Source organism: Taeniopygia guttata, chromosome 19 (genome assembly GCF_048771995.1).
Source record: "Taeniopygia guttata chromosome 19, bTaeGut7.mat, whole genome shotgun sequence".
NCBI lineage: Eukaryota > Metazoa > Chordata > Aves > Passeriformes > Estrildidae > Taeniopygia > Taeniopygia guttata.
The window spans coordinates 4,558,585-4,585,087 of NC_133044.1; the positions used below are offsets into that span (position 1 = coordinate 4,558,585).

The 26,503-nt window shown below is 52.9% G+C and overlaps 1 protein-coding gene across 2 annotated transcripts in view; it reads left to right on the forward strand.

Annotated features, from left to right (window-relative positions):
- The window catches only part of SMG6 (SMG6 nonsense mediated mRNA decay factor), a 104,988-nt gene that overhangs the window by 62,011 nt on the left and 16,474 nt on the right, over positions 1–26,503 (forward strand). For both annotated transcript variants that reach the window (XM_030288064.4, XM_012568706.5), the window contains exon 14: positions 25,103–25,279. In XM_030288064.4, coding sequence (XP_030143924.4) covers positions 25,103–25,279 — 177 coding nt within the window. The remainder of the gene's footprint in view (positions 1–25,102; positions 25,280–26,503) is intronic.

The following is a 26,503-nucleotide window of genomic DNA, read 5'->3' on the forward strand; positions in this document are numbered from 1 at the left end:
TTGGCAATTCATCAGTTCAAGGTCAGGTTGGACAGGGCTTGGAGCAACCTGCTCCAGTCAGTAGAAGGTGTCCCTGTCCATGACAAGGGGTTGGAACTGGATGGTCTTTAAGATCCATTCCAACCCAAACCATCCTGAGCCTGTGGGATGCATCTCTGGGCTGTTTGCAGTGGAAGGTCTCTGCTGAGCGTGGTGGCATTTTGGGATCTGTGTCCCTGAGCCTCCAGCAGGCAATGGCAGCAGAACAACTCTCTCTGGCACTGATTTTTTTCCCATACTGATTTTTCATTGCTTTTTAGAAGGAGTTATTTTTTGCACCAAATTTCTTTCTGTTGTGTTCTCAGTCTTGGCCCAGTTTTCAGCCCAGATTCTTTGCTGGAGAGGCAATGAGAATGTACTGCTCTTTATATGGCACAATGTGAATATCTTGTGGGTTCTGGTGTGCCAGAGTGACTCTGGGTCCCTTTTCTACCACTTGCATGCCTAGGAAGAGGGAGTTGGCTTTTACTACAAGGATATCTCACCTTGCTTGCTGATGCTCCAAATCCTTACCCCATTTTTTTACCCTCTAGCTTATTAATTAGTTTGTAACATTTCAGAGGAAAATAATCTGTTGAAAGGCAGAACCAGAAGGAATTGGGTTTAAAGTGGTGTTGGGCTATTTGCTCTACCAAGAGGGTGGTTGTTTTGTAGGCTGTATAGGACAAACACTGTGCTTCCCACTCCTTTTTGTTCTCCACATCCCATTTAGCAGATGGAGTGCAGAATTCAGCCAGAGTTTCTCAGTGAGTTTTTGAGCATTTGGCCTGGCTCTTATTTTGAATCAAAACGTTCTGATTCCGTTCGCTGCCATGAAGCCGCGCGTTCGAATTCCTGCTGGAGCCAGTGGGACACTTAGAGCTTCCCATCGTCTCTTGCACTGTCATTGGAGCTGTAACCAACAAAAGCTGGCTCTGGGGTGAGCAGAACTCAGAGTTGTTTTCCTGGGTGTGTGTGTTGGGCACATCTCCACTGCAGCTTGTGTGATGGAACACCACCGACCGTACCAGTCAGCAGCAAACTATGCAGCCTGGTGCCTGAGCTGTCAGCTGTGTCTGCAGCCTCTGCAGCCCAAGGAGACACTGCCAAGACCTCCCTCACCCAGCCCTGGACCCGAGGCAAGAGCAGGGAGCAGCAGCATGGCTGAGTTAAGGTTGGGAAGGTGGCAACTGTGGAGTCATGATGCTGGTAATGGAAAACACTTGGGTCGTGTTGAGGTTAAAGAGAGTCCTGGTGATGGTGCGTGGGTGCAGCCCTGGGAACCTGGGGCACGTCCTGGATTCCTCAGCCCTCACTGGAGGCTGTTGTCTCCGGAGCATCCTGCTCTGCAGTGACCCTATGGAGCTCGTGGCAAAGCTGGAGAGGGCTGCACATATCCCTGATGTGGAGCAGAGCAGGGAGGTTCCCTCTCTGCAGGCATGGATTGCCCAGATCCCTGCAGGCTCTTCATGGGCTCAGCGTGTGCATCCCCCAGGCCTGTGCCTGCAGCACACCCTCTGCCACATGCCCCAGCCGTGGGCACATGTGGAGGAGAAAGTGTTAATGTCCCTTCCCACAATAAACCTCTCTGCATGGGGGGTCCTGAAACCTGAGCCTGTCTCTCCTCCCCCAGCCCTGACACACGTTAATAAAAGGTTTTTAAACGCCAATAAAAAGGCAGCAGCCCCAGCTCACCAGGTCCGGGGCCCAGGGTCCTTGGGAAGGCACTTCACAAATGTGTTTTTTGCATTTTCAGGCTTTTGGCTGGTGAATAAGATTGAGGAGAAATACTCCTTCCCCTGATAACAATACAGTGAGACGCAGGATCAGCAGTGTGTGGATTAAAACCAGACGGTGCATGATTAATACATGTGCTTATAGGGCCAGTCACCGTGGTTCCCTTCCCTCAAACAGAAAGGCACTTTTTTTCCTTTCCCTCGTGTGCACGCTCATGTGTGGAGTGGACTGTCTCAGATACTCACCACTCAACTGGTCTCAACCTTGTCTCACCTCACCAGGCAAATGAAAGCCCTAAAAAACGAGGCTCTGAAAATTAATTAGCAATATTTTACTGCCAGAACTACAAGCTGGGCATTGCGTGGCTCCTCCTGCTCCGGGGTGGCCAGTGAGCTTCCCACACTTGGTGCTGTTCCTTGTTTCACTCACCTGTCATTGCAGATAGCCTAAATCCCAAGCTTTATTCTCCTTAGAAATCCCAAATCTCCTTCCTCTACGCTGTCCAGCCCAGGTGGATAGTTCAAATGTGACCCTCTCTCTAGTTGCCCCAACATGCTCAAGACTGGGCAGTAGCCTTTGGATTAGCCTTTTAGGAGCTAATTATTATTTAGACTTGGGCTAAAATTAGTGCTGTCTTGTTATTCACTTCACTTATTTATGGTATTTCAGTCTTCCTAAGACTCTCAGAGATCTCTTGGCAGCTTGTAGTCACGTCTGATGCTTCTTGGAAAGGGAGCTCCAGGTTTAAAAGCCCAGGAGGAGTAGCTGTTGGAGTGACTGGGCTCTGTCATGCTCTAAACACCAGGCTCTGTGTCCTTTCAGAGACCTAATGACTCCTGGAATGCCAGGGATTAAATCCACCTTGGAGTGGCCACACTGTAGTGATTTTGGGATGACTTTTTGCAAGGCATCAGAGAAAAGGTAGCAAGACCAGGGCTCTGAGAGCACAAACTCTTTGTAAGCAGAGAGAAAACCCCAGTGAGCAAATGTAACTTGTTTTCTCAGCATCCTTTCCATATTCCCATTCCATAGCCTTGGAGCATCTCCCTCCAGCTGGCAGGCAAATGCTCTCAGCCCATGAGAGCGAGAGCTTCCAGCTTGGAGTTTGGTCCAGAGAGGAAAAGGGAAACTGTGAGCAGAGATCGAAGCCCCAAGTAGGAGAGTCCAATGAGGAGTCATCCTTGAAAAACTCCTTCCATTCCTGCCTGCCTTGGTTTCCAAACAAGCAGTGAAAGATCCCTGCCACGGGCAGCCCTGCTGCGAGCGGGGACTTGGCAGGAGCTGGCAGCCCCGAGGCGGCAGAGCAAGAGATGTTTACATTTTCTGACCAGTATCTGAACTCCATCCCAGCCTCGACCTTCCCTTTCATGTGGTGCCTTTGGATTGTAAAAGGCAATTAAACTAAATTATGGGCCATGTTGGAAGATGATGTCACGGGGGGATGGAGGAGAGGCTGGATTTTATGCCACCATGAAGGTAGTGTGGGGAACATCACCTGCTTTGAACTCCTCAGCTGTCCCCATGAGTGCCAGGGGCTGTGTGGGCACTGTGGGAACCTCTCTCTGCCTTTACCAGTTGCCTTTAGCACAGTGGGAAGTGCCAGGCTCAGTCCATGTCCCCAGGTCTGGGTGGCAGAGGAGGCAACTCCGGTGACTTGTGATGTTTTCAATGCAGCATTGTAGCAATGAGCACTAGTCCTGTCCAGTGCCTGCTGCAATCTCCTAGGGTTGTGCAGGGCATCTTCCAGAGAGGAATCCTATTCAGTTATTGTTTGGCCTCAGTTTTTAACCACTTTTTAAGCCAAGAGAGTTCTGAGGATATTCTGAAAATTGAGTTTCTTCAGCTGAAGGTGAAGGGAGCCGATGGCAAACAAACACTAGCACGGCACAAGGACGCTGAATCCAGCACTGGAGAAATCTGCAATGTGGAATAATAGTTCAGCCTCTTGAAGGGGGGGTTGGTGAAAAAGAGAAAAAAAAAAACTGCAATAAATCTAGCGAGTGGAATCTGCGGGAAATGATCCCATCTGGAAAACTCCAGTGCTGGTGCTGCTGAAGGCTTAAGGAGCGATGCAGATCGCAAAAAGCAAAGCCTGCAGTCTGAGGATGACAGGCTGCTTAATTGATGTCCATTGCAACTGGTACTCTGCCAGTTTATGTTGGCCACCTGCCAGCGTGCTGTAATTTTGGGGCCAGGTGTGAAGCGTTTCTGTTCCATCTTGTTCCCAAGCACCTACAGAAGCCTCACACATCTCACTCGAGGCTGCAGCCCTGTAGGAAACAGCTGTACAGGTATAGGTGAAAGGAAATGTCACAGCTGGGCTGGGAGCCCTCCCCCGTGCCTTGCCCAGGGCTGTGTTTGGGGGGCCACCCCCTCCCCTCCGCCCCCACGCTGGGTTTGGGGAGGTGGTCACTGTCACAGGCACACCTGCCTGTCTGTCAGCAAGGTGCTTTGAACATCGGGGAGCTTCTGGGAGGAATGCACAGGTCAGAAAGCCCCTCTTCAAAGAGGAGCCCAGGGTGGTGTGTGTCGGTTCTGGGGATGGGGAATCCAGCCCGGGAGAGCCCCGGATGCTGGCCAGCTGGGGAGGCTGTGGCCATCTCCACTGGTTTTTTCTGCCTCATGAAACCACAAGGAAATTTCCAACAGCAGGTCTTGTAGAAAGCACAAACCCTTGATTCTGGAAGGCTGAGAACCCTTCAGGATCCTCAGCAAATTGTCACCAGGCCCAGTTTCAGTCGCTGTTAAAAATATGCATTATTTCCCAACTAAATTTGCTTTGTCTCAGTTTCCAATAATTGGATTTTGCTGTAGGTTTGGAAGTTGTGGGTTGCTGCTCTAGCTCTGATATGTAAACGTGTCCCAAGTCCCCCCAGTTCCCATCCTGTTTTTTATAAGCTGAATAGATGGAGTGAGAGGCAGGACAGTCTCGGGCATGGTTTGGATTCCCTGAGCTGCTCTCCTGGTGTGTTTGAGCTGTGACTGTCCAGGCTCCACATGTTGCTCCTCAGGAGGAGGTGACACTGTGCTGTCCCACTGTCCTCTATCCCCATGGACACTCCCAGTGTCCTGCAGCCTTTGCTCCTTCCTGCAGGCACAATTTGGCATTAACTGTGGTAAATAGCACCGGGTTTGTTCCTAAGTAAGTGTCTGAGCAATCCAAAGTTTTTGCCTGTTACTGAGCTGCTCTCTTGAAACCTCGGGAGGGTTTGAGTCAGTGTCTAATCTGCTGGCTTTATCAGGAGAGGTTTTCTTTGTCCAGGTCACTGAACCTATTGTTAAGCAGCATAAGCCTGAGCGAGCTTCCCTGTGGCCCCACCAGCACTGCCCTCCTGTTTACTCTGACATTTTAAGACCTCTGCTGACCAGATTTGAATCCAGGCCGCATCCTGTGCACTGCAGTCTCTGGGGCATAGGAGCTTTTCACGTCCTCTCACCCGGCCCTGCCGAGCGCTGGGGCTGCTGACGCACGGCCGTGGCATCGGGCTGTGAAACAGCGCTGCAGGCAGCAGCAGTTCAAAGCCCTGCAGCCCCTGTGCCACAGCCAGGTGTGAACAGGTCCTCCTGCAGCCCTGGGCAGGCAGGCTGGCGAGGAGGAGCAGATCTAACAGCAGCACCCCCGTACAGAGCTGGGTCCTGCTGCTGTGCCTGATCCTGGGCCCAGGGCTGTGTGTGGGAACTGCAGTCACGCTGCGAGGTGAGGAACCACCTGCCAACGTGTTAAGATCCAGTTGTACATGTTCTCTTCACCCCTGTGACAGCGAGAGGCAGAGTGGCTTTGTGGTCTGGGCTTGCAGGGAAGTGCAAGGTGCTGCCTTCCCTCCTGCAGCGGGGAGCAGGGAGGGAAGAACCAGCAGCTGGTGGAAACAACCTTCCCTGTCCCTGAAATGCCTCTTTCCTGGCATGGGGAGGGAAGAAGCGCTACCACAGTGCGTGGGGAGTTTTCTCAAGTGGCTTGTGATGTTTCCATGCCTTCCTCCCCAGCTTTGGATGCATCTCTGCCTCTCCTCCAGGCTCATCTTGGACAGGGCGCTTCAACCACAGTGTGAGCTCCAAGTGAATCAGGGTGTGAGCTGTGCACGTGCCCCAGCACGTGTCGGGTGCTCAGCCAGCCCTGCACAGCTTGGCTCTGGTGTCAGCTGAAGGCTCTTTTAAAGTGTTTTCTGGAAGTGAGATGGGATCATCAGCTCGAGGCAGAGACTGACAGGATAAATCAGCCCTGTCCCATGCCTGGGCTTGGATCTTTCCGTGCGGATCAGATGACGCTCATTGTCCAATGTCCTTGCTTGTGTCATGGTCAGGCCAGGTTTGTGTAATGAGATGGGAAACTCACTTGTGTTTAGTCCTTTTGTCCTAAAAACTGCTTCCAGAGGTTCAGCACGGATCCTTGGGAAACGGGAAATGTCCTATTCAAGAAACTCGCTGACCGTGTGTTCCTGGAGTTGGGAATAGTGGAGTGACCTAGGAAAGGAGAGTCAGACCCTGTGCAGCACCTCCTTGGAGCACAGTGTGTGCACCCTTCACTTCCCTTGGGATTTTGCAGTGGGAAGTGGCCTTTCTGCTGCCCCAGCACCCAGATAACACAAAACCTGCCACCTCTTGGCAGGACATCAGGCCCAGAGAGTGCACAGGTATTGCCATGGCTTTAGTGTACTTGGAATGACAGAGTAGAGCCCAGACCTCGTGGAATTTGCTGAGTAGTCTATAAGTGTATTGAAAGGCCTCATTAAAACACCATTAATGCTGGATCCCCTCCCAACGAGCCATCTCTTATTGCTACCCAGAGAAACTCTGAGGAAATGGAAAGGCTACTCTGGCTAGCTGAGCTGTCCCTGGGCATGAAGCGTGGCTTGAGACAATCTTTGTGCTGCTCAGGTGTTATTGTGGTGCTTTGGATCACATGAGAGGTCCCTGGAACTTGGGGTTGCATCTTTGCCAGCTGGGTATGTTGCCATTGCTCAGGCTCCTCTTTCTGGTACTAAACTCAGTCCTTGACCTGACTCTTGGCCTCTGCCCAAGACTTTCATGGCACTGTTCTGTCTTTGCCCAACTGAAATGCTGAAATCCCATCTGAAGGCGAGGACGGCTGTGGTATCCACCAAGGCAGCTATGGGAAGGACCTCAGGAAACCCGAAAAAAGACCCAATTAATAACTCCTCATTGTTATCCTGAATAAGAAAGATCCACGTCCTGCAGAGCTTGCCAAAGAAGTGGACGGGGTGGAATGCAGGGAGTGGTCAGCCCAAATAACAGATGGGGATCTACTCTGTCTCTATGGGAGACGGAAGGTGACCTCTGTCATTGAGCTTGGAGTCTGCTCCCCACGTTTCTGCTCCCAGCTGAAGCTTGTGTTGTTTTTGTGGATGCCAAATCCCTTTGCCAGCGCTGGGCTGGGGCTGGGCGAGGTTGGAGAGCCCAGCTGCCGTGGCAGGACAGAGCTGTCACCCTCAGTGCCCTCCTGCTGTCACATCCCAAACCCCAGAGAGAAGGACACACCACCATAATCTTATTTATTGATTTTTTTTTTTCTCAAAGTCATTGAAGTCGAATCGCTTCCCAGGCATTAATGAACGTATCTCCACAACACGTTTTGACAGAAGGAAAAGCAATTTCCTTGTTAGGGATTGGCAACAGAGGTACACGGGGCTGAGGGACTGAGCTGGTCCCACAGGAAGCCTTGGCTTCAGGATGAGAACAAACCCCTGATACCCAGGATTTCAGGCCAGTCCTCAGCCCCAGGCCACCCGTGTCCCTTAGGAAGACAAGGGGGTACTAAGGGAAGGTTCATTGGGAAGCATAAAAATTCTTCCCAAACACAGACCCCACACGAGCGGCTTGACTGCTGCTGGCCTGGCTCTGTCTATGGTGGGACATGAAAAATGCTGGATATTTAATCCAGCAGATAATCGCATTTTTCCCCATAACATATTTGCATATATTTCCTTAAACATAAGGTAAAAGCCATAATTCATTTAAATTAACAAAATTTGTCTTAACATTTTACATACCAGCATTTTACATTTTCTCCACCATATGTAACAAATATTTATCTGTATGTTTATATATTATGAATAGTGATAACTATGGTTCTTATTTGTAGTCATTTCATTGATTTGTTTTTTTAAATTTTCCCAAACCTTCATTGTCCTTGGAATAGGTAGATGCACATATAAACACAAGCTGTGAAGATGAAGACAAATGTGTTTTCTGAGGAGTTGCTGCCTGCCTGCTCTGTGAACAGCAGAACAGATTTACATTCTGGTTCTGTATTTATCTTAAGCATAAACGATGCGATGTTTATTATAGCAGCCATTATTAGGAAAAGGAGGAGATTTATGTCCATGCACAGAAAAAGATGGAGTTTGCTACATCCTTCCAGAGCTGTGTCACTTCACCTGATACCTGTTCCACGCGTAATTCCCATGGAAAAGTGGCTCTGGAGCAGCTCCCCAGGGTGTGTCAGGGACGTGCTGCTGCTGTGCATTTCTGGAGCTGCTGCAGTGACCTCCCAGCTGCGGTGACGTGCCACATGTCTGGTGCTGAGGTCACTTCTGAAGATCATTTTTGCGCTCTTAAGTCACCCAGATGCTTCTCGAACTTGCACCCATTGCCAGTTTTTATTATTAGCTCCCTCTAGTACCAGTAACTTTTTTTAGTTTTAATGAGTAAAGATTTAATCAGCAGTGATCTGAGCTTTGCTGAAGCCTCGTGGATGAAATGCTCTCGTCGGCCCAGGCCGTGGGAGCTGAATTTGCTCAGAACTTGCCTGTTTTCATACTTACAAATTAAACTAACATTTAGACATGAGCATCCTCACCAATTTCCCTGGGACTTGAGTTAGTGACTGTCCTGATGTGGGGAAGGAGAGATCCTCCAGGTGTCCTCATTTGGGAAGTATGGAATACTTGCTAAACATGCCTTTCTTCCTGGGAATCTCTGGAATCTCTGACCCTGTGGAGGTAGCAAAGCCCTCACCACAGCCACCCTTTGCTCCACAACATCCTCCCCTTTCCAGGATAAAATCCACCACTTGGGAGAATGGTTTATTTAAATGAGTTCATTTCTTATGTGTTTTTTTTTGTTTTGTTGGTTTTTGGGGGGTTTTTTTGTGCAAAATGAAACATTTTGGCATGGTGAAGTGTGAGGACAGAAGAGAATTTGCTGGAAATTCTGAGAGTCTTAGCACACGTGTGCTAATGGGATGTAATTTCCACCTTGCCATGTTTCTCCTCATACAGACTGAAGGGCATGGGCTGTTCTTCCTCCTGATAAAATCCTGGCAGCCTGGTTTACATGGCTTCAGGGCAGCCTGGTGAGGAAGAGGAAGCCTGGCAGCACTACCCCTCAGAGATGCCCCATCCTGTCTTGGGCAGTGCCACCCCTTTCTGCTGGCACCTCGCTCCTCCCAGAGCTTGTTCCCTCAGGCAGGATTCCCACTTTTCAGCTCTTCCCAGATTTCACCTCGGTTTCCCCCTTTTTAATAGGAATGTTTGGCCTCTTGCACTCGGGCGCGGGGAGGAGCAGCTTGTTTTGTAGCTGGCCTGGTGCCAGATGTCATCACTTCAGGCAGTGCCACGCTGCACATCTTCAGCAGTTTGAAATGGAGAGACAGAGAGAGACAGATAAGATCAGCAGCTTTAGGTGATGGCATTGTTTCAAATAAACCATGCATGACCCAAAGCTTCCACTTCAAATGGGGAATGAAATTGCTTCATCCTTTGACAGCTTGCTCCATGAAAGAAATTTATCTTCACTTAATTGCTTTAGATCCCAAGAGGCTGTGTACAGTAATTTCTAGGAGATAATTATATCAAATTAAAAAAAATATGTGACTATCTGGCTGCTGAGCATGAATGCAATGGCCAGAGAGCAGGGAGGATGGAGGTACCACAGCTAAGCCCTGCTCACAGAATCCTTCTCCTCATTGTCCACAGGCACTTGGGGAGCACAGGAGAGTCTGCCTGCAAGGCATTGCGAACTTTGAGCTGAGCAGCGAGCTTGGAGCTGGGAATTCTGCTCTCCCAGAGCATCTTCAGGAGCAGGGAAGCCTTTGCTTCCCTGCTGGGGCATGGCAGGGATGTGTGTCAGCTGTGCCTTGTCCCTTGTGGACAGGACACCTCGCCAGGAGAGCTTGGCAGTGCCTCCATCCGGTTCCTTCTCCCGTGTGGATGTACAGTAGAGCTGAGGAACAAGAAAGCTTGTTGATTTAAAAACATGTATATTTAGAAGCAGAGTGTAAACTTCCTGCCCAGGCTGGGATTGGATTCTTGACTATGTTTGAGTTTCCAGTTTTCATTTCCTTTGCCCTCATACTTAACATTGTGTATCTCCCAGAGTGTGCCCCAGACTAATCTCTCTCTAACCCTCCCTTGCTCTGCATTTTTCTGCCATTATTTGCACATCAGTTCCAGCTCTTCCAGGAAGCAGCATATCTCCTGATTGTCACTCCATGCCACAGCTTAGCCCGGGCTCCTGCAGGTCTCCTGTGTCCCTCTGGAAGTGACCTCAGGCCCCAGCCAGCAGCAGATCCGAGCTGGGGACTGCAGCAGGGACAGAGCTGCTGGCAGTTGCCATCCCTCAGAGAAAGATGGGCTCTTGGCACGGGTTTGAAATCCTGACGGGACACTCATTCCTCGTTAGCTCATGGGAAACAGTCACTGACCAGTCCCAGCAGGGATAAATCCATCCTCTAAGTCTTCTCTTTCTCTCCTTCACATCAGGCTTCACGCCCTCCCTGACTGCTCCTTGTGACAGCTCCTGCCCTGCCATTGCCTTTACAGCCCAGATCCTGGGGACAAAGAGAAAGTTGTTCCCCCCAGGGCCATGACAATTTTTGTGTGTGATCCTGCGTGGGCTTTGAAAGGGTTGACAGCAATCCTGAGCCAGAACTGAGCTCCTCCCCAGCCCTGTGATGTGCAGGCTGGTTTTTGAAGTGCGGTGCTGCTTCAGCTGTTCCCAGGAAGTCTGCAGGGGAACCGTGTTTGTACTAACGAGGTAAAGTCCCTGTGTGTTTCTGGAGGGGATCTGCTCAATGGGCTCTTTGATGTCATCTCAGGTTTTGGACTTACATCAAGTAAATCTAAAAAAGAAAAGAAATGTTTTGGCTTAGCCCAGAACACTTGCACCTGAGCGAGATGACCTGTGGCTGTGCTGGTGTCGAAGGGAGAAATCTGTAGTCACCAGCAGAGCTGTGGCCTGGAGCAGGGAGATGGAGGATTCTGCTCCCAGAAGCTGCCTGGGTTGTCTCAAGTGGTGGGAGAGTTGACACATGTAAAAAAGCTCCTCAAAGCAGTCCTCAAACATAGCACTGTCCCCCTGTGCTGATCAAGGTGTCAATTTTATACCACCCTGGGTGCAGACAAAACAGGGTAGTTCAGGCCATTTGTGCCATGCTGAACAGCCTATCCTATCCTTCCCATCCCTTTCCCTAATATTTCCTGAGAAATGTTATGTTGGGATGACTGCCCCTAAATATCCTCAGATTTCATGTGTTGTCTCCTAGTTCAGACCTCATGGTGCTGCCATGGGGTTTATATTGAATAATGAGAGTGTTTAGTTGCAGGAGGGTTGGAACCACCCTTGGATCTTTAAGGCCTCTTCCAACCCAAACCATTCTGAGATTCTTGGTCCTGCTGCCCAAGCCCAGCTCCCTGACAGGTCACACATCCTGATCTTCAACTCCAGCTTGTTGTTACCTTTTTTTTTTTTTTTTTTGAGATGTTCTGACAAAGCTTGGCACATCACAATGGGTAGCAGCTTCCACTGCTCTCCCTGACAACCTCTGCAGCCCAAATAGCCTTGGTCCCTTTGTGTCCTCCTTCTGGGAGTGGCAGAAACTGGCAGAAGAGCAGCTAAGAAATGGGGTGTCCGAGGAGCTCATCTGGCTGGAAGCTGCTGCTCACAGCAAAGTCAGCATTTATGTTTTCAGAGGCCACGAGTGAAGGAGTTAATGATGATCCCAGATGGCTTCAGACTTTGCCTCTTGCCACCCCTTCCTATTCCCCCAGGATCTCAGATGGTGGCGGGAGATGAAGTAAAATTCTGGAGTTTATTGTAAAGTTCATCCCTCTCCCTAAATCATGCTGGAACTTGTGTGTGCTGTGTTGGCAGCTTCAATGGGATGCTACCTGGTAATTAATTAGTTGTCAAGAGACAGCCCAGAGCTTCCAAGTCTTTATATTCTTGCTAATAGAAATTGCTCTGATTACATTTTCCCCCTTGGCTGGAGGGATGAGGAGCAGGAGTGATGGTCCACGGGCAGCTGGAGCACGCCTGCCTGGCCTTTGCTGGGACTCCTCTGAGCGTGCTAGCACATGCTTCCATGAGCACAGACCCTGAGGGAGCCCCCTCCTGAGCCAAGGCTTTGCCAGCCTGCTCTGCTCACATTTCTCATCACACACTTCCCCTGCCTTTGCAGGTGAGCCATGCCACAATTTCCCTTCAGCTGCTCCTCAGGGTTTTCTCTTGGCATCACCCTTCCCTTCCCCTGCCCAGACAGAGGTGCTTTGCATGTGCTTTTAAAGCCCTTTTTCTGGGCTGAGCTTAGAGAGACATTCCGTATCTACAGAGGTTCCTGGTGTTTTCCCTCAGCCTCACTTCTGTTTCCTTTTCATTTTTATCTCCATGTTTCTGCAGTTAGTTGTCAGCAGATTTATGTTTTTACCTGCAGAGTGTGGTCAGGGAGCGAGAGGTGCCTGGATTTTGGGCTCAGCCAAGCAAGGCACTGGTCCTAAGCTGGGTTTACCTTACCTAATGGTTTGTTAAAGAATAATTCCCATTTTTTGTGCACTAGCTTATGTTTTTCCCATCTTTTTTTGCAGTGATTCTCTGCTAACAGATGACAGTTGCCCTTCTCCTCCTCTCTGGCCAGTATCTCTGTGTCCCCTAGCAGCCTGACACCTTGAGCAGCCTCAAAATTAGAATATTAGGAGCTGAAGCTTTCTTCTCCTTTCTGGCCAGTGTCTGTGTGTCTTCTAGCAGCCTGACACCTTGAGCAGGCTGAAAATCAGAATATTAGGAGCTGATGCCTACTCCTCCTCTCTGGACAGTGTCTGTGTGTCCCCTAGCAGCCTGACACCTTGAGCAGCCTCAAAATTAGAATATTAGGAGCTGAACTGCATCATCCATCCTTATGCTTCTCCGCTGAGCACCACCACCTTGGGGGCAGCAATGTATGACACTCCAGCTCTTTGGGAGGTGTCACTCATCGCTCTGCAGCAGGTCATTTTCTGTCTCAGACAGAAAAATCAAACCTTCTCATGGCTCCAGGGAGCAGCTGCTTGGGCAGGAGCTGGGAGAGCAGCAACCCAAGCCTTGTGGCAAGTGCAGAGCCCAGCCCAGGGGTGCTGCAGCTGCCCTGGGGAGCAGCTGTGCCCTGGCTGCTCCCAGGGAGCCTCCCGGGCCGGGATGCAGCGTGGCTGTGCCGGATGCTCTCACGCCTGCCGGGGCCGTGCCGTCCCTTCCCACCCCCGGGGAGCCCCGGGAGCTCCGACCCACCTGCCACGGCCGCCTTTGCAGACATATGGTCCCTTCTCTTTGTGTTTGCTTTAGTGTGGGAGGGCTCCACGCTGAACTCCTGGAGCTTTTAAGCTATTGTTAGTGCCGCAGCAGCCGTGGCAATTTCACAGGCATGGCCCCATCCCTAACAAAGGCAATTAGGATGCTATTCTGTTGGAGCTTTGGGGATGAGAGATTTCTAGTGTCTGGAAGGAGCAGTCTGGAAAGGGCATAATCTAATGCAGAAGATGAAGACAAAGGCATTTTGGAGGCAGGATGTGGGGAAAACGGGGGCATGAGATGCTCAGAGGGCAGAGCTGCTGCAGGATTGGGGGTGCAGGAGCCAAGCAGCTCAGGGTGCAAGGGTGGAGTGTGCAGGGGAGCAGCAGAGATGCTGCTCTGGGCAGGTGCAGAGAGGTGTTTCTGCTGGGTTGGGGTGAAGGGGGAAGAGTTGGGTGCTCTGTCCTTGGGCAGGAAATGATGGTTCTGGTGAGAAAACTGTGGGGTGGAAAAAGCCCCAAGGTGTGACAACCACTGGAGTGTCACTCTGCAGAGTAGTGAGCAAAGGAGACGGAGGTGACAGTTGGGACAGGAGTGTCACAGGGCTGTCGAGTGACCTTGGAGGTGGCACAGGAGGGGGTGGGGGAGCAGGAGAGGGTCACAAGGGCCACCAGCACCATGTGCTTTGGTGCGATTCAGCCAGGGCGAGTCAGGAGGCCGTTCCCAGTCACAGGGCTCGAGTTGCATTTCTTGCTGCTGGCTCCTTCCTCGCTTGGCTTTTCCAGCATCTGATCTGAGTGTTTGTTTGCTTCCAGTGATTTCAGTTGTTTTCTATTTTAGCTGCTGACCCCGAGTGCCTGGGCTGGGGCAGGCAGGCACCGTTTGAAAGCCGCCACTTGGCGGCAATAACTGTTCGAGCCGCGGAGCAGCACCCATCTAACCCCTCTTTTCACACACTCGGAGCTTCCCAAACATTAACCTTTGGATTAAAATTTTCCATGCTTCGTCTCTCCCCAGATGTGATGTCTGAGCTTTGGTTTGGGTTCATGTTTTTCCTGTTTGCTGGATTCGTATTATGGGAGAATGAAAGAAATACTTTTCCCATTTACAAAAAAAAAAAATTTATAGTCTTCATTTATTTAGGTTTTTTTTTTTTTTCATTCGGGGATTCACCAAAAATGGTTGAAGTTTGAAGCTGAAAATAATTATCTTGGCTGCAGCAGGCTGTTGTCACAGCACTCAGGGAAGTGCCACAGCTCCAGGTGTGTGACACCGTGGGTACCACCAGCACAGCCTGCTCAGCCCACTCCAGGTACATGCAGGCACTGCCAGCAGAGCCAGGAGAGCCTTGCTGTGAGTCAGCCTGAGTAACTCCAGATCTGCAAGAGGGCGTCTGGCTTTTTGTTTTTTAGAAAAGAGGGGGGGAAAAAGTTGTTTTTCAGGCTCCACATGCAGGATGCTCCCGGGCCGGGGTGAGTCAGGCACAGGGCTCGGCACCGCGCCGGTCCCAGTCCCGGCTCCCGGTGCAGCTGGTGGCACGGCCGGGAGATGACGTGCTGGGGACACGGCCGTGTGCTCGCCCTGCTGTGCCTCAGCTCCTGCCCCAAGGCCCCTGTGCAGCCTGGCTGCGCTGCCCTCCTTCGCAGGACAACCGGCCTCTTTCCATCTGATGTCACCAAGGTGCTGCACCATTCCCTGTCCTGATGCCAAGTACTCAGATCCCACTCTTGACACCTTCTTTTCCACCTTGGACAATGCTCTGCATTTCCCTGCGTTGATTTTTTTATTATTATTATTTTTTGCTGGCTGCTGCACCCCTCCTTTGTGCTCCAAGTCTGCTCGCTGCTCATCGGGTGGGGACCTGTGCTGCTCACACCAGCACTTGTAATGTCTGGCCTGCAGCTCTGCCAGAGGCCAGAATTGGCTCTGGGAGCACGGCTGGATCGCGAGGACGGTGTTAGATGGAGGGTGGAGTGAGCGAATACCCCTCTCTTCCTACTGTGCTTTCAGGAAATGTCTCTAATGCAGCTGTAAGTGTGAATGAAGTCAAAAGTATGGATTGGTGCCCCTGCTCCAGCCCACCCCACTTGTCGGGGCCCATCCAGATCCCCACCCTATTGTTCTGCTTCAGCTCCTCCGTTTCGGGGCAGGGGCCCTCTCTGCACTCAGCATCCCACTCCCGAGAGGAGGAGCTCTCCCAAAAACAAAGACACAGCGAATAGCTTTCCTTTCCCCACCAAGCCAACGTTCCAGCTCCTCCTTCCCTTCCCTAGGTGTGTTTGCAGCTCTTGGCCCAGCTGGAAGCAAGCAACTTCAAGACTCAGGCCATTAATCATTTGCCAGAAAAGCTGAGTATTGGGTATAAGTAGCAGAGCTGTGTTTGCTGCTTCCTTAAAGCAGAGCAGGATCTGCTTGGGCCAGAGCTCACGGCGGGTGCCTAAAATCACCTCACTGGGAGGCTAAGGGAGCATGTCCTGCTTAGAGCAGCCCCTCCTGGAAGAGGACATGGGCTCTCAGGCGCGAGAACGTCATCGGGAGTCCCCTAAGTGGCAGCATTTCACTGTAAAGCAAAACAGAGCGTTTGTCCCTCCCTGAAGTGGCTGCTGGAAATGGTGTGAGCCGCTTCCCGCCCTGCCCCGAGCCGGGAGCGCGCTGCCAGCGCGGTTCTTGCGGCAGGGGGGAAATGCCAGTACTGGTAATATCTCTGGGGCTGTGGTGTCGCAGCCAGCCAAGCTGTGGTGGCATTTTTCTGGTGTTATTCCATTGCCTGCTGCATCCCCACCCTCCGTTTTCAAGGGAATTCAAGGCTGGCCCCGGCGGAGCAGTCAGAGGAGCTCCTCCCTGCACATGGCAGCCCCGTGAGCGGCCCTTGCACCAGGGCTTTGTTAGTTCAAAGCAAAGCTTCTCCTTCCCCTTCCAGAGCTGAGGAGAGGCAGAGTGCCCTGAGCTTCCCAGCAGCATCCAGGGCTGGTGAGGCATGCGAGAGGCACCAAGGCACTGACGTTGCTCTGTCTGGCTTCTGGTTTGTGGGGCAGAGGTTTCTCATCCCATGGCTCTGACTCAGGTATCTGTTTCCTCTGATGTGGGCAGCCATCACTGGAGCTTTTGCCCTGGGCAGTTGTTTTGTGTCCCCCAAGGGGTGGTGGGAGTTGTGGGAGAGCTCCCTGAGTGCTGCCACTGCTGGCCAGTGCTGTGAATCCCTGGGATGGGAAAAGCAGCATTGCAGGAGCAGCATCTCCGTGTTCTAAAGTTCCCCTAAAACTGGTGGGGTGAGCATCCAGTTTGTGTCCTAGACTAAAAGGTCTGAAGGAAATGAAATACACACACATCTTGACTCAAGCCAGTGCATGCACTTTAACTCAGATTTTGGGCTGTTGCTGGGTGTCAGCTCAAGGACCCTCAGCTCTCTGCTCCATATCCAGCTCCATGTAACAGCAACACCGAATTCCTTTGGCACTGGATGCTTAGGAGGGATCTTTTGTGGTATTTGTTTGGCTGCATTTTCCTGGCCAAACAGCCTTGCCTGAATTCAATACCGTTGAATTGAACTGGCACTAACCACTCTGACCAGTTCACCTAGAGAGGGATCCCAGTTCAGCAGGTTGGGATTATCACCCGCTGAGAATTGCTGGTGTTTGAGGAAGTGAAAACCCCCTGGGGAGGCTGCGAGCAGTGGCCAGGTGGGAGTTTTGCTGCTTTAGGAGGTTTTAGCGGTTCTCATTAAAACAGTCTCCTGTAGACTCAGTTTCCTAAAAGAAGAGGAGAAAATTCCAAACCCTTTCATCCCAGTTCAAGTATCCACCAGGGCAGGGAACTGTGGAAGTTACGGTGGGATCTCAGATGACATTCTCTGGAAAGAAAACTTAATAGAGTGCAAGTATGAAATGCTCAGGCCAGAGCAGCTGTGCCCTCTGCAAGGGCTTGGCCAGTGCTTACACCTCTCCCTTGCCTGTGTTGGGTAAGGAAGGGCAGAGAGGGGGAAATCAGGGGTCTGCTGGAGGAGCCCCTCTACTTTGGAAGCCTTTGGCACCTCCGTGAGATATTTAAATGACAGACAGACATATAGGGATCTGTAAATACTCATTTGGTGCCAACTAAACCACAAAGAAGATACAGCATTTGTGGTCCAAGGAAGTTTAAATATTTGTGGTCAAACTTAAAATTCGACATAAAACTCTCATCTGCGATGGAAGGCGGCCAGGAACTGCATGGAGAACGTATAAGCTGTGTAAACTCACAGAAATGGCTTCCCAGCCAGCTCTGCCAGGACCAGGCAGAATATTCCAGCTCTTGCCTCTCTGCCTGAAGCAGAGGTGACACAGGAAGGGCAAGAGGTGGATGGTGCAGGCTGGGCAGGTGGGAGCTGTCAGGGTGAGCTCTGGTTTGCACCTTTTTTTATGCTATTTTTATATTGTAGATTGCCAGCCCTGCTTCCCCGTTCCTGTGTTGTCATGCTTTTCCTTCCACCGGTCAACTTCCCACTGTCACAGCACTCTGGGACACTGGTGCTTTGTCCTGTGGGGCAGGAATCTCTGAATTACTCAGTGGGTGAAATCCTGGGGCAGTTTCTCGTTGTCTCCATGGGGAAGTCCTTGGAAAAGAGTTTGTGCTGTTGGTGAATCTTCAGTGTTTCCTCCTTGTGAGCCCCCAGCAGGGCCAGCTCCCTCCTGCCACCGCTCCAGAGACACATTCCGGAACAGGGAGGGTGCCAGATAACCACAGCACTGTCCCCACAGCATGGGGCAGCCTGCACGGGGCTCCTGCCCCCTTTTTTCCCTCCACATGTCCTGCAGAAAGGGCTCTGTCTCAGGGCACTGTCGCAAGAGCGCCCTGAGATCTGCAACCGAGATGTTGGATTGAACATTCACCAGCCGCATTTCCCAAATTCCAGGAGAGACAGATCGCAGTCCTGGCACGGCAGCACAGTCTCTGGTCACCAGTGTGGCCCCACGAGCAGATGTACCCAAAAAACCCCCGGGGTGGAGAGGTGTGGGGGTGGCCCTGCCTTGTCCCCTCTGGAGTGGTGGCCTCAGAGGAAGGGCAGCGTGCGGCTGCTGAGAGCAGAGCGGTCGCCTTTCCCTTACTAAGCAATCCTCCCTTCCTCCACCGAAGAGCCTGCTAACCACTTTCTTATCTGTCTGAACTCTGCAAAACAATCTCTGGCAAGGCAGGCATCCTCCGAAATGGCAGAGGAAATAAATTCCCCCAGTCCCCGAAAAGGAAAAGACTTGGAGGCTCCTGCGGCAGGGAGAGCAGCCCGTGCCCTGTGAAAGCTGTCAGTGGTGCCATGGTGGCTTTGCTGAGGATAAGGAGCTTGCCTTCCTCCTTCCCCAGCCTGGGACCACGGGTTAGGGGCAGGATTTCAGGGATTTGTCTTCCCCTGTTCATGTTCCAGTAGGATTTGCAAGGCAGGAGCAGAGCAGGCTCCTTTGGACTTGGCTTCACTCGTGGCTTGACTTTTTCTTTCCTTGGGAAGTTTGGGGATATGCTAGAGGTTGGACTGGGAGACAGGAAGGCACTGAGGTGGCTGTAACAGGGAGTCCCTGTGTGTGACTCACTGTTTCTCCAGGAGTCATCTGCCTCTTTCACAGCTGTGATTTTTCAGCCCCTCGTTCACATGACAGACAATTTAAATGTGTAGTCCTGTGCTCAAGCCTTCACCTTGAAGAGCAGAAATGCCCTGGATATGTCACTGCTGTGGGGATCAGCACATGTGGCCATGGTGGGTGGAAGAAAATTCTTTCTCCAGTGAAAATTCCTGCAAAAATTCCTGTAGTGTCTTACTGGAGGCACCATTTTGCTCTGTGGAGGAGCCCACAGCCTCTGCCTGAGGACATGAGGAGAATCAGACACTCACAAACCAGATGAAACATCCCCACTAGTCACTGGAAGCTTCCTGTATCCCATCATCTTCTCTAGGGCTGCTCTGGTGGGGATAAAATTAAACAAGCTGAAGAGGCACCTCCTGCCTACGAGGTGTCGGATGCAGCCTGGAGCCAACTGCTCCGTGCTGCAAATGCTGCTGCTCCCTGGATCTGACAAAGGAGTTCTTTAGCACATTTAACAGGTGAGTAAGACATTAGGGCAAGTCTTTCCAAGCATCAGCGAAAGCCAAAAGCTTGGTTTGGAATCCAGCAGGAACTTTCCTCTCCAGGCTGTGCAGCTCCAGGGGAGCAGTTGGTCCTGGGCTGGGCTGTGTCAGCTCTCCAGGCCATCCTGGGCACAGGAACTTTAGGTGGATCTGGAGGATGGTTTTTCATCTGGAACATCTGCTTTGGATTTGGTGTTGACTCTTCCACAAAATTAACTAAAGGTTCCTGCAGGATCCTCAGAGTTATTTTGGCTTCAAGCCCTGGAGCTGCTCACAGCTTCCCCCATGTCACTGAGTCTCACCCTGCTGTCCTGCCAGCAGTGACAGGTACCAGAGCCTTGGCAGGAACCTGTGCAGGCTACTCAGGGCTTCTTCTGGTCTCTGACCCCAAAACCTGGGTGAGTCAGCTCAGATCCATCACTTTGCACCTTTATGTCACCCGTGTGTATTCGCTGCATCACTGCACTGGATGAGGCAAGCCCAGCAAGCCCTGGGGATGGTGGGCAGCTGGCTCACTTTCCGTGCTGCTTTCCAGCTTTAAAGGCCAGTCCTGGCTGAGCTGTGTGGCCTTTGAAGCTGGAAAGACAGAAGTGTTTGCCAGGCTAAAGCACATCTGCTGTGATGACTTGTCTGAGACCGTGTGCCCCAGTGCAGAGGCTGGAGCTGTGCCTGAGTGAGGCCAGGATGCTGGGAGAGAGTTTAGGATAAGACATGGCCACACTTTCTCTTTGGAGAGTGGTTCTCCAGCTGTCGCCACAGGGAAGAGCAACTGGAATGGCTCTTCTGGACTTCTCTGTCTTCCTTGGGTGTTTTCTCATGCTCCTCTCTGTGATGGAGCATCTGGCATGGATGTAGCAGATCCTTTCCCCAGATGTGCTCTCTGGTTGGTGCTCAGGATCAGCAGTGAGAGGTGCCTTGGTTTGGTCCCTGCTGCAGCCACAGCTGCTCTCCTGGGTCACACACAACACTGCAGGCAGGAGCCTGCTTGTGGGGTTAGTTGAAATTAAAAGTTTCTCTGAGAGACCTGTGCCTGCAGGCAGCTCTCAGCTGCTGAAACCAGGGTTACAGCCAGCTGTGAGTGCCTCTGCCCAGCTGGGATGGACACCTTGGTCCTCCCTACCCAGGAACCAAACCCCTCCAAGCTGCATTTGGGGCTGGGCAGAGCAAGGGGCTCCTCGGGTGGAGCTCAGAGAAGTTGGGCTGTGATGAGTCCAGGGCTGAACCCACCCAGCTTCTGTGCAAGCCGTGAGATTAAAACCCGAGGCAGGCGCTTTCCTTTGTGCTCCTCCTCCGAGCTGGCTCCCCAGGGATGGGAGGAGGCGGCGGGGCACAGGGAGGCACCGAGCCACGGCCTGCCTGGATGTTTGCAGGGTCAGTGCAAACGTTTCAGCTGGGCAGTGCAGTCGCTGCGTGGTTTAGATTGTTTGGGGCTCACTTGGTCTCAGCATCGTTCAGCTACTTCAGCTAAGATATGTTTAAAATGATGTGGCAAAACCAGTGTTATCCCCACTCTGGATCGTGCTGGAGCTTGGCTCTGAGTCCCAGTCCTATCCTGTTCCCATCTCCAAATCTGGGATGGGATCTCTCCATGCTATGACTCAAACTTCTCATGTCCTTTTCCCCTTCTGAATCCAGCTGTCAGGATGTGCTGGTGTCTCCCCCTCGCACAGAGGAATGCAGAGCCATGGCAGCCTGTCCTCTGAGCAATCACTTCTCCAGTGCTGCTGCCTCCTGTTTCCTTGTGGAGTCTCAGGTTGGGAGAGGGAGAAGCAGCCAGGATCCCTGCACACCCTGCAGCAGCAGGGTGGCATTGCCAGAGGGACCCTGTCCCCCCCGGGATGTGGCAGGGCTCCCCTGGCCAGCTGGCTGGGCTGCCGGAGGCTCTTTGGACTAGCTGAAGGAATCTGCATTCCTGCCTCCCAGTTGTTTGCTCTTTAGGACGCTGTGTAAAATTAACAAGTTGTAAAAGTTGATTGAAGGCGGCGGAGGGTGTGACAGCGATTTTGGGAGCTGCGGGAGAGCCGCGTGCGGAGCCCGGGGGCAGAGGCGCGGCTCCAGGCGCTCCTGTGACCCAAAGCGAGAGCGGGGCTGGTTTCTGGTGGTGTCACCCCGCCAGCACCAGGTGCAGGTGTCCCCTCGGGCACAGAGCTCACAGCTCTCAGAGCAAGCCCTTCCCTCCTCTTAAATCTTCTGGAGGACATGTGGTGCTGTGGTGTGAGAGTTCTTTGCCCTCCACGGTGCTTAGGGAAGCTTTTCCCCTTCTGCCTGTTTTCAGTGGGGGCAAATACAGCTGAGACCGTAGAGGGGATCAGCTTTATTAGATCTGGGAGCCCCTGGTGAGACAGGGGAACCCCACTGACTGCTGGCAGGAGGTGACACTGTGAGGTCCTGGTGGCACTGGCACTGCAGAGTGGCTTTGAAAACACAACAGCTGGTACAGTTAATGCTCAGCCCTGTGGGTCTCAACAGGCAGTTAGTGTGTGTTAATGTGTGTCCCGCTGTGTCTCACTCAATGATCAGTATGTTAATGTGTGACCCGTGAATTAGCAGTTGGCTAATGAATCTCAGCAGTGTGGCCAAGCTGGTGGTGAGCCTTTCTGGAAACATCTCCCCTCCAGCCCGGATGAGATCAGGCTGGCGATCAGGGCTGCTGCAGCCGAAGCCACCTCAGTCCCACGCCTGGCCCCCAGCCACGTGTCCCCGAGAGGCACCGCGGTGGCGAGGGGCTCTGGGTGGCTCTGGGGAACTGAGCCCGGGTCATGGACGGGGGCACCAGACCACTTCAGCAATTCTCGTTTTCGGTTTTCCTTTGAGAGCGGCTGCGTTCGTGTCAGGCCTATTTTCATACCCAGCAGTGACTCGGAGCCAGGCTTTCGGTTCCTGCTGTCGCACTGCACAGAGGGGGAAGGGCTCTATTCCCCGCTGGGGCTGAGGTGTCTGCTGCCACATCACCAGAAACATCCCCACCGTGTCATTTCACGCTGCCATTCCTTCGGGAAGGTCGGGCCCAGCTCCTGCTGTCCCCACAACGCCCCGCTGGCACTGCCACGTGCGCCGGCGAGCGCCTCGACGGCCGTCGCGGTTATCCCGGCGCTGCCACTCACATTTCCACCCTGAAACAGGAAGTTTCTGACCAAAGCAGGTCGCTCGGCGGCACGCAAGGTCCCTCTCCGCTGTTCCAGAGAGCCCTGGGTGCCAGTCACGGGTCACCTCGTTCCCAGCCTGGCTGCCGGCAGCCCGGGGCTCTGCCCCGTCCTCCCCGAGCAGGGCTGCACGTGATGGGGATGTGCAGAGCGTTTGCTCCTTCCCTGTTTTTCATTCATGTGGGCTGGAAAAATGTGTTCATGAGACGAGTTGCTGTGGCATTATGTCATGGGCCTTTGGTTGGGCTCTTTTTCCCCCCAGCAGATGAGCTGGATTTAAGCATGTGCTGTGCTGGCTTGGCAGGAAATCTGGTGTTTCCTACTGGTTTCTTCTTCAGGGGAGGAAGGAGTGATCCCACCTGCCCTTGTCCCCAGCCCCAGCCAAGGGTGAAGGGAGCTCTTGTGCATTTTGCCCAATCATTCCTGATCCAAGAGGCTCAGATTTAAGCCTTTGTGGAGCAATGGCTGCACTGCAGCTGTGTCAGCTCTCAACCCCTCCTGAAAACCTCATCGATGTGGCTTTTATTTCTAGAGGTGTCTTAAGAAATCCCTGAGGAATGGGGTCAGGATGGGGCAGCCATCTCCTCCCTGCCTATAAAGGCAGTTCCTGCATCCCCTTCCCTGCTGTTGCTGTTCTTGGCTGCATCCTGGCATCCCCTGGCACGTGGCTGGTGGTGGTGGGCGCTCTGCTTGCCCAGCAGCCTGGGCACAACAGAACTGCTGATACCCAGACTGGAAAATCCCTGGGCAGAAGTTACCCCATGTGAGTCAGGCTGGGTCTCCATGGCATTAACCCATGGAGCTGGAGGTGAAGCCAGTGGTGAGGTTTCCACCACTTCCCTCAGCTGCAGCCCGGAGCTCTCAGAGCTCTCAGGAACTCTCAGGAGGGATGTTTCCCATGACAGCCATTCCCACTTTGCTCGTGTTCTCTTTCCTTTGGACTTTCCCCTGCACACAATCATTCCTAAAGGAGAGCCAGGAGGTTGGGAATGTTCCTGTATTGACACTTGCAGGGATTGCTCCTGGCTAGATGTCAGAAGCAAAAGGCTGTCCTGGGAAAGAGGGTCCCCAGCAGCTCCTGGAGCTGTTGAGCTGGTGTCACCTCGTCCTTTGCTCCCCTCGGCACCATAGGACACATTTTATAGGTGTAAAATCAGCGGTTATAAATCTGTTGGTCCTCAAAATACTAATTCTTGTGATCACCCTGCTCACACCATCTCCCTGCAGCAGCAGCTGCCTCTGTGAGGAGGACAGGGCTTCTCCTCCCATGCAGATACTGGGGGACAAGAGGATTTCAGGGGGACACCTTCCAGCAGAGGCAACCCCAGCTGCGGGTGCACGAGGGTGGCTCGCTCCGGCAGTAGCCGGAGGTGGGAGGTTGGAGGTCAGAGGAGGGTCAGGTTTTTGACACGCACGGCAGCGACACGGTGGTTAAAATTAGCCCGCAGAGAGGAAACTGGCAGTGCTGTGGAAGAGCAGAAATTTCCTCTCACGGCAGCCTGGTGCAGCGGGGCCGGTGCCACTGCCAGCCCTGGCTCACCGAGGCACGGCCCCGTCGGGCACAGCCACACCAGGACCAGGCCTGGCATCACACGGTGTGTGTCCTGGCTGTGAGCTGCCTGTCCCTCTGCCCAGCTTCAGAATGCCAGTCCTGGGTGCCTGCAGAGACCGTTTTGGCATGGGGGTCTCTGGGAATGCTTTGGTCTACGAGCACAGCGAACCCAGGGTGGTTTGGGGGCAGGGGAAACTCAGGCGTCAGCACACATTTTGTGTCCGTAGTGTGCAGCACTTTTAATCTCATTTGCTGACTTTCTCCCTATAAATCTGCAGCTCCCTGGGGGTGACACCAGTCAGCAGGAAGCACCAGGGGAGAGCTGTGCAGGTGCAGAGCCCTGCTGCAAGGGGACAAGGGCTGAGCCAAGGCCAGGCGTGGCAGAGGTGCCGGCTGAGTCTGTGCCACGTGGGACAGGGCTGTGGAGGCACCAGGCTCCCGTGCTCTGGAAACTCCATTTGAGAGCCTCATAAATTGGATAATTACCCAAGCTATTGAGTTTCCTTCAGGCTAGATCCGTCCCAGCCTCCCCAACAGGGCTCCCCAGTTGGTCTGTGAGATGGGCCCGTGGGAGGGGTTGGGCTGGAGGTGAGATGGAGCTCAGGTTTTCTCAAATGCCCCCACCCTCTCACTCTCACACCTGCATCCCTCCACAGCTTTTAGGGGGGAAATCCAACAACGAAGCCAAAAGGAAGCAGAGGGATAGGCCACATCATTGATCTGTCATGGTTCAGCAGGATTTCCCCCCATTTGCTGGGGCTGGGCAGGGGGTTGGCTGTGCCCTGTGAGTTCTGCAGCCCTGGAGTGCTCAGAGGAAGCAGGACAGGGTCAGTGCTGAATGTCCTGACTTTGCCTGCCTCTTTTTCCCTGGGGACTACAAAGCAAGGCAAACCCCTTCCAACCATGTTTAGAAGAGGGGCACCCCGCACATCCCTGAGGTGCTGCCTGCATCCCACTGGGCCTTCTATCCCAAACATTTCCCCCTGGTCGTTACTCATCCGCTCCCCTTTGCACTGACTTTGTTTTCCTTTCCCTCTCCCCAACCCCCTCGTCCTCACCCCATAGGTTATTGCAGCCGACTGCAAGAGGGTCACAGTTCTGAAGTATTTCCTGGAAGCCCTTTGTGGACAAGAAGAGCCTTTGCTGGCATTCAAGGGTGGAAAATATGTGTCAGTGGCACCCGTCCCAGACGCCATGGGAAAGGAAATGGGAAGCCAAGAGGGAAAACAACTGGAAGATCAGGTACCGTGCGGGAAGAGCGCGCCTCGGTGAAGGAAGAATCACCCCTGTGGGGCCCAGCCTCTGCCTGCCCTGCAGCTCCCGCTATTTATAGCTGGCCTAGCTGCGTGTGCATTTTATGGGGGGAGGCAGGGGGGGTGAATGGTGCACAGCCCTTGTCTCCTGAGTGTGCTTCGCTCGTGCCCCTTCCTGCCAGCCCGGCCCGCCTGCCTCTATCTCGCACGCCGCTATGAGTTCCAGATGCTGCTTTCTTCATACCCAGGGTGGGGGCAGCTTTAATAACGTGCAGCACCACGGCCCCGGGAGAGGAGGTGGGCGAGGGGGTGTCAGGGTTCAGCTTCAGGATCAAGTTTATAGCCGTGGAGCTCGTTGTGGCAGAGGCCTGAGCTCCAGCCTCCAGCACACGTACAGGAAGAGCTGACATTGGCGCCCCGTCCCTCCCCTGCCTCTCACATCCTGATGTGATTAAGGAATTCAACTCTTGTTTTTCTGCCCTTGCTTGTTCCTGTAGGCCTTGCTTCACTCCAGGCTCCGTGTGTGTGTTTAAGGGCCCTGCCAGCTGCTCTGCAGGTTGACTCCTTTCTTGTGTTTAATCTTGCAGTTGGAAAGGCCAGGGAAACAGGAGAGAGGAGCAGAGGCGTTGGGAACGGGAGGCTGGGTGGCCTGGTGCTGCCAGGCTCACTCTGGCTCCCCTCCCTGAGCTGGGGCCGGGCACTCAGAGCCAGAGGGATGTCACCCTGAGCAGGGACAGCACCTCCTCTCTGTCCCACGGGAACTGAAAGTCAGAAAGCTCAGAGAAGCCCAGAGCAGCGCTGTACTCAGCACCCTCTTTGTCCCATCTGAGCAGGGCACAGCAAATCCCCAGGCAGTTGTCTCTGTAAGGTGGGAGGCCTGGATCTTTGTCCTATTCTGGAGAAGGTGCTGGAGGTTTTCAAGCTGGCGTGTGGGATATGGGGGAGTGTTTAGGTTCTTCCCAGTGTCATGATAGGGATGGTCCTGTTCTTCGGAATGCTCCTTTTGTTGGCTCAGTCCATCCAGTTCCTGCTGTGAGCAAGCACAGTACCAGGATGGCTCCCTCCTGCCCCATCCCCACAGTCTCTGCTCAGCTGTGGGAATCTCTCCATGAGCTCATTGTGCAACCCTGCAGCTTCCCTCTTGGGCTCTGATCTCAAGGGAGCTTGCAGCTCTCCAGAGTGGCCACCAGCACTGTGGGGCAAGCAGGTCCTG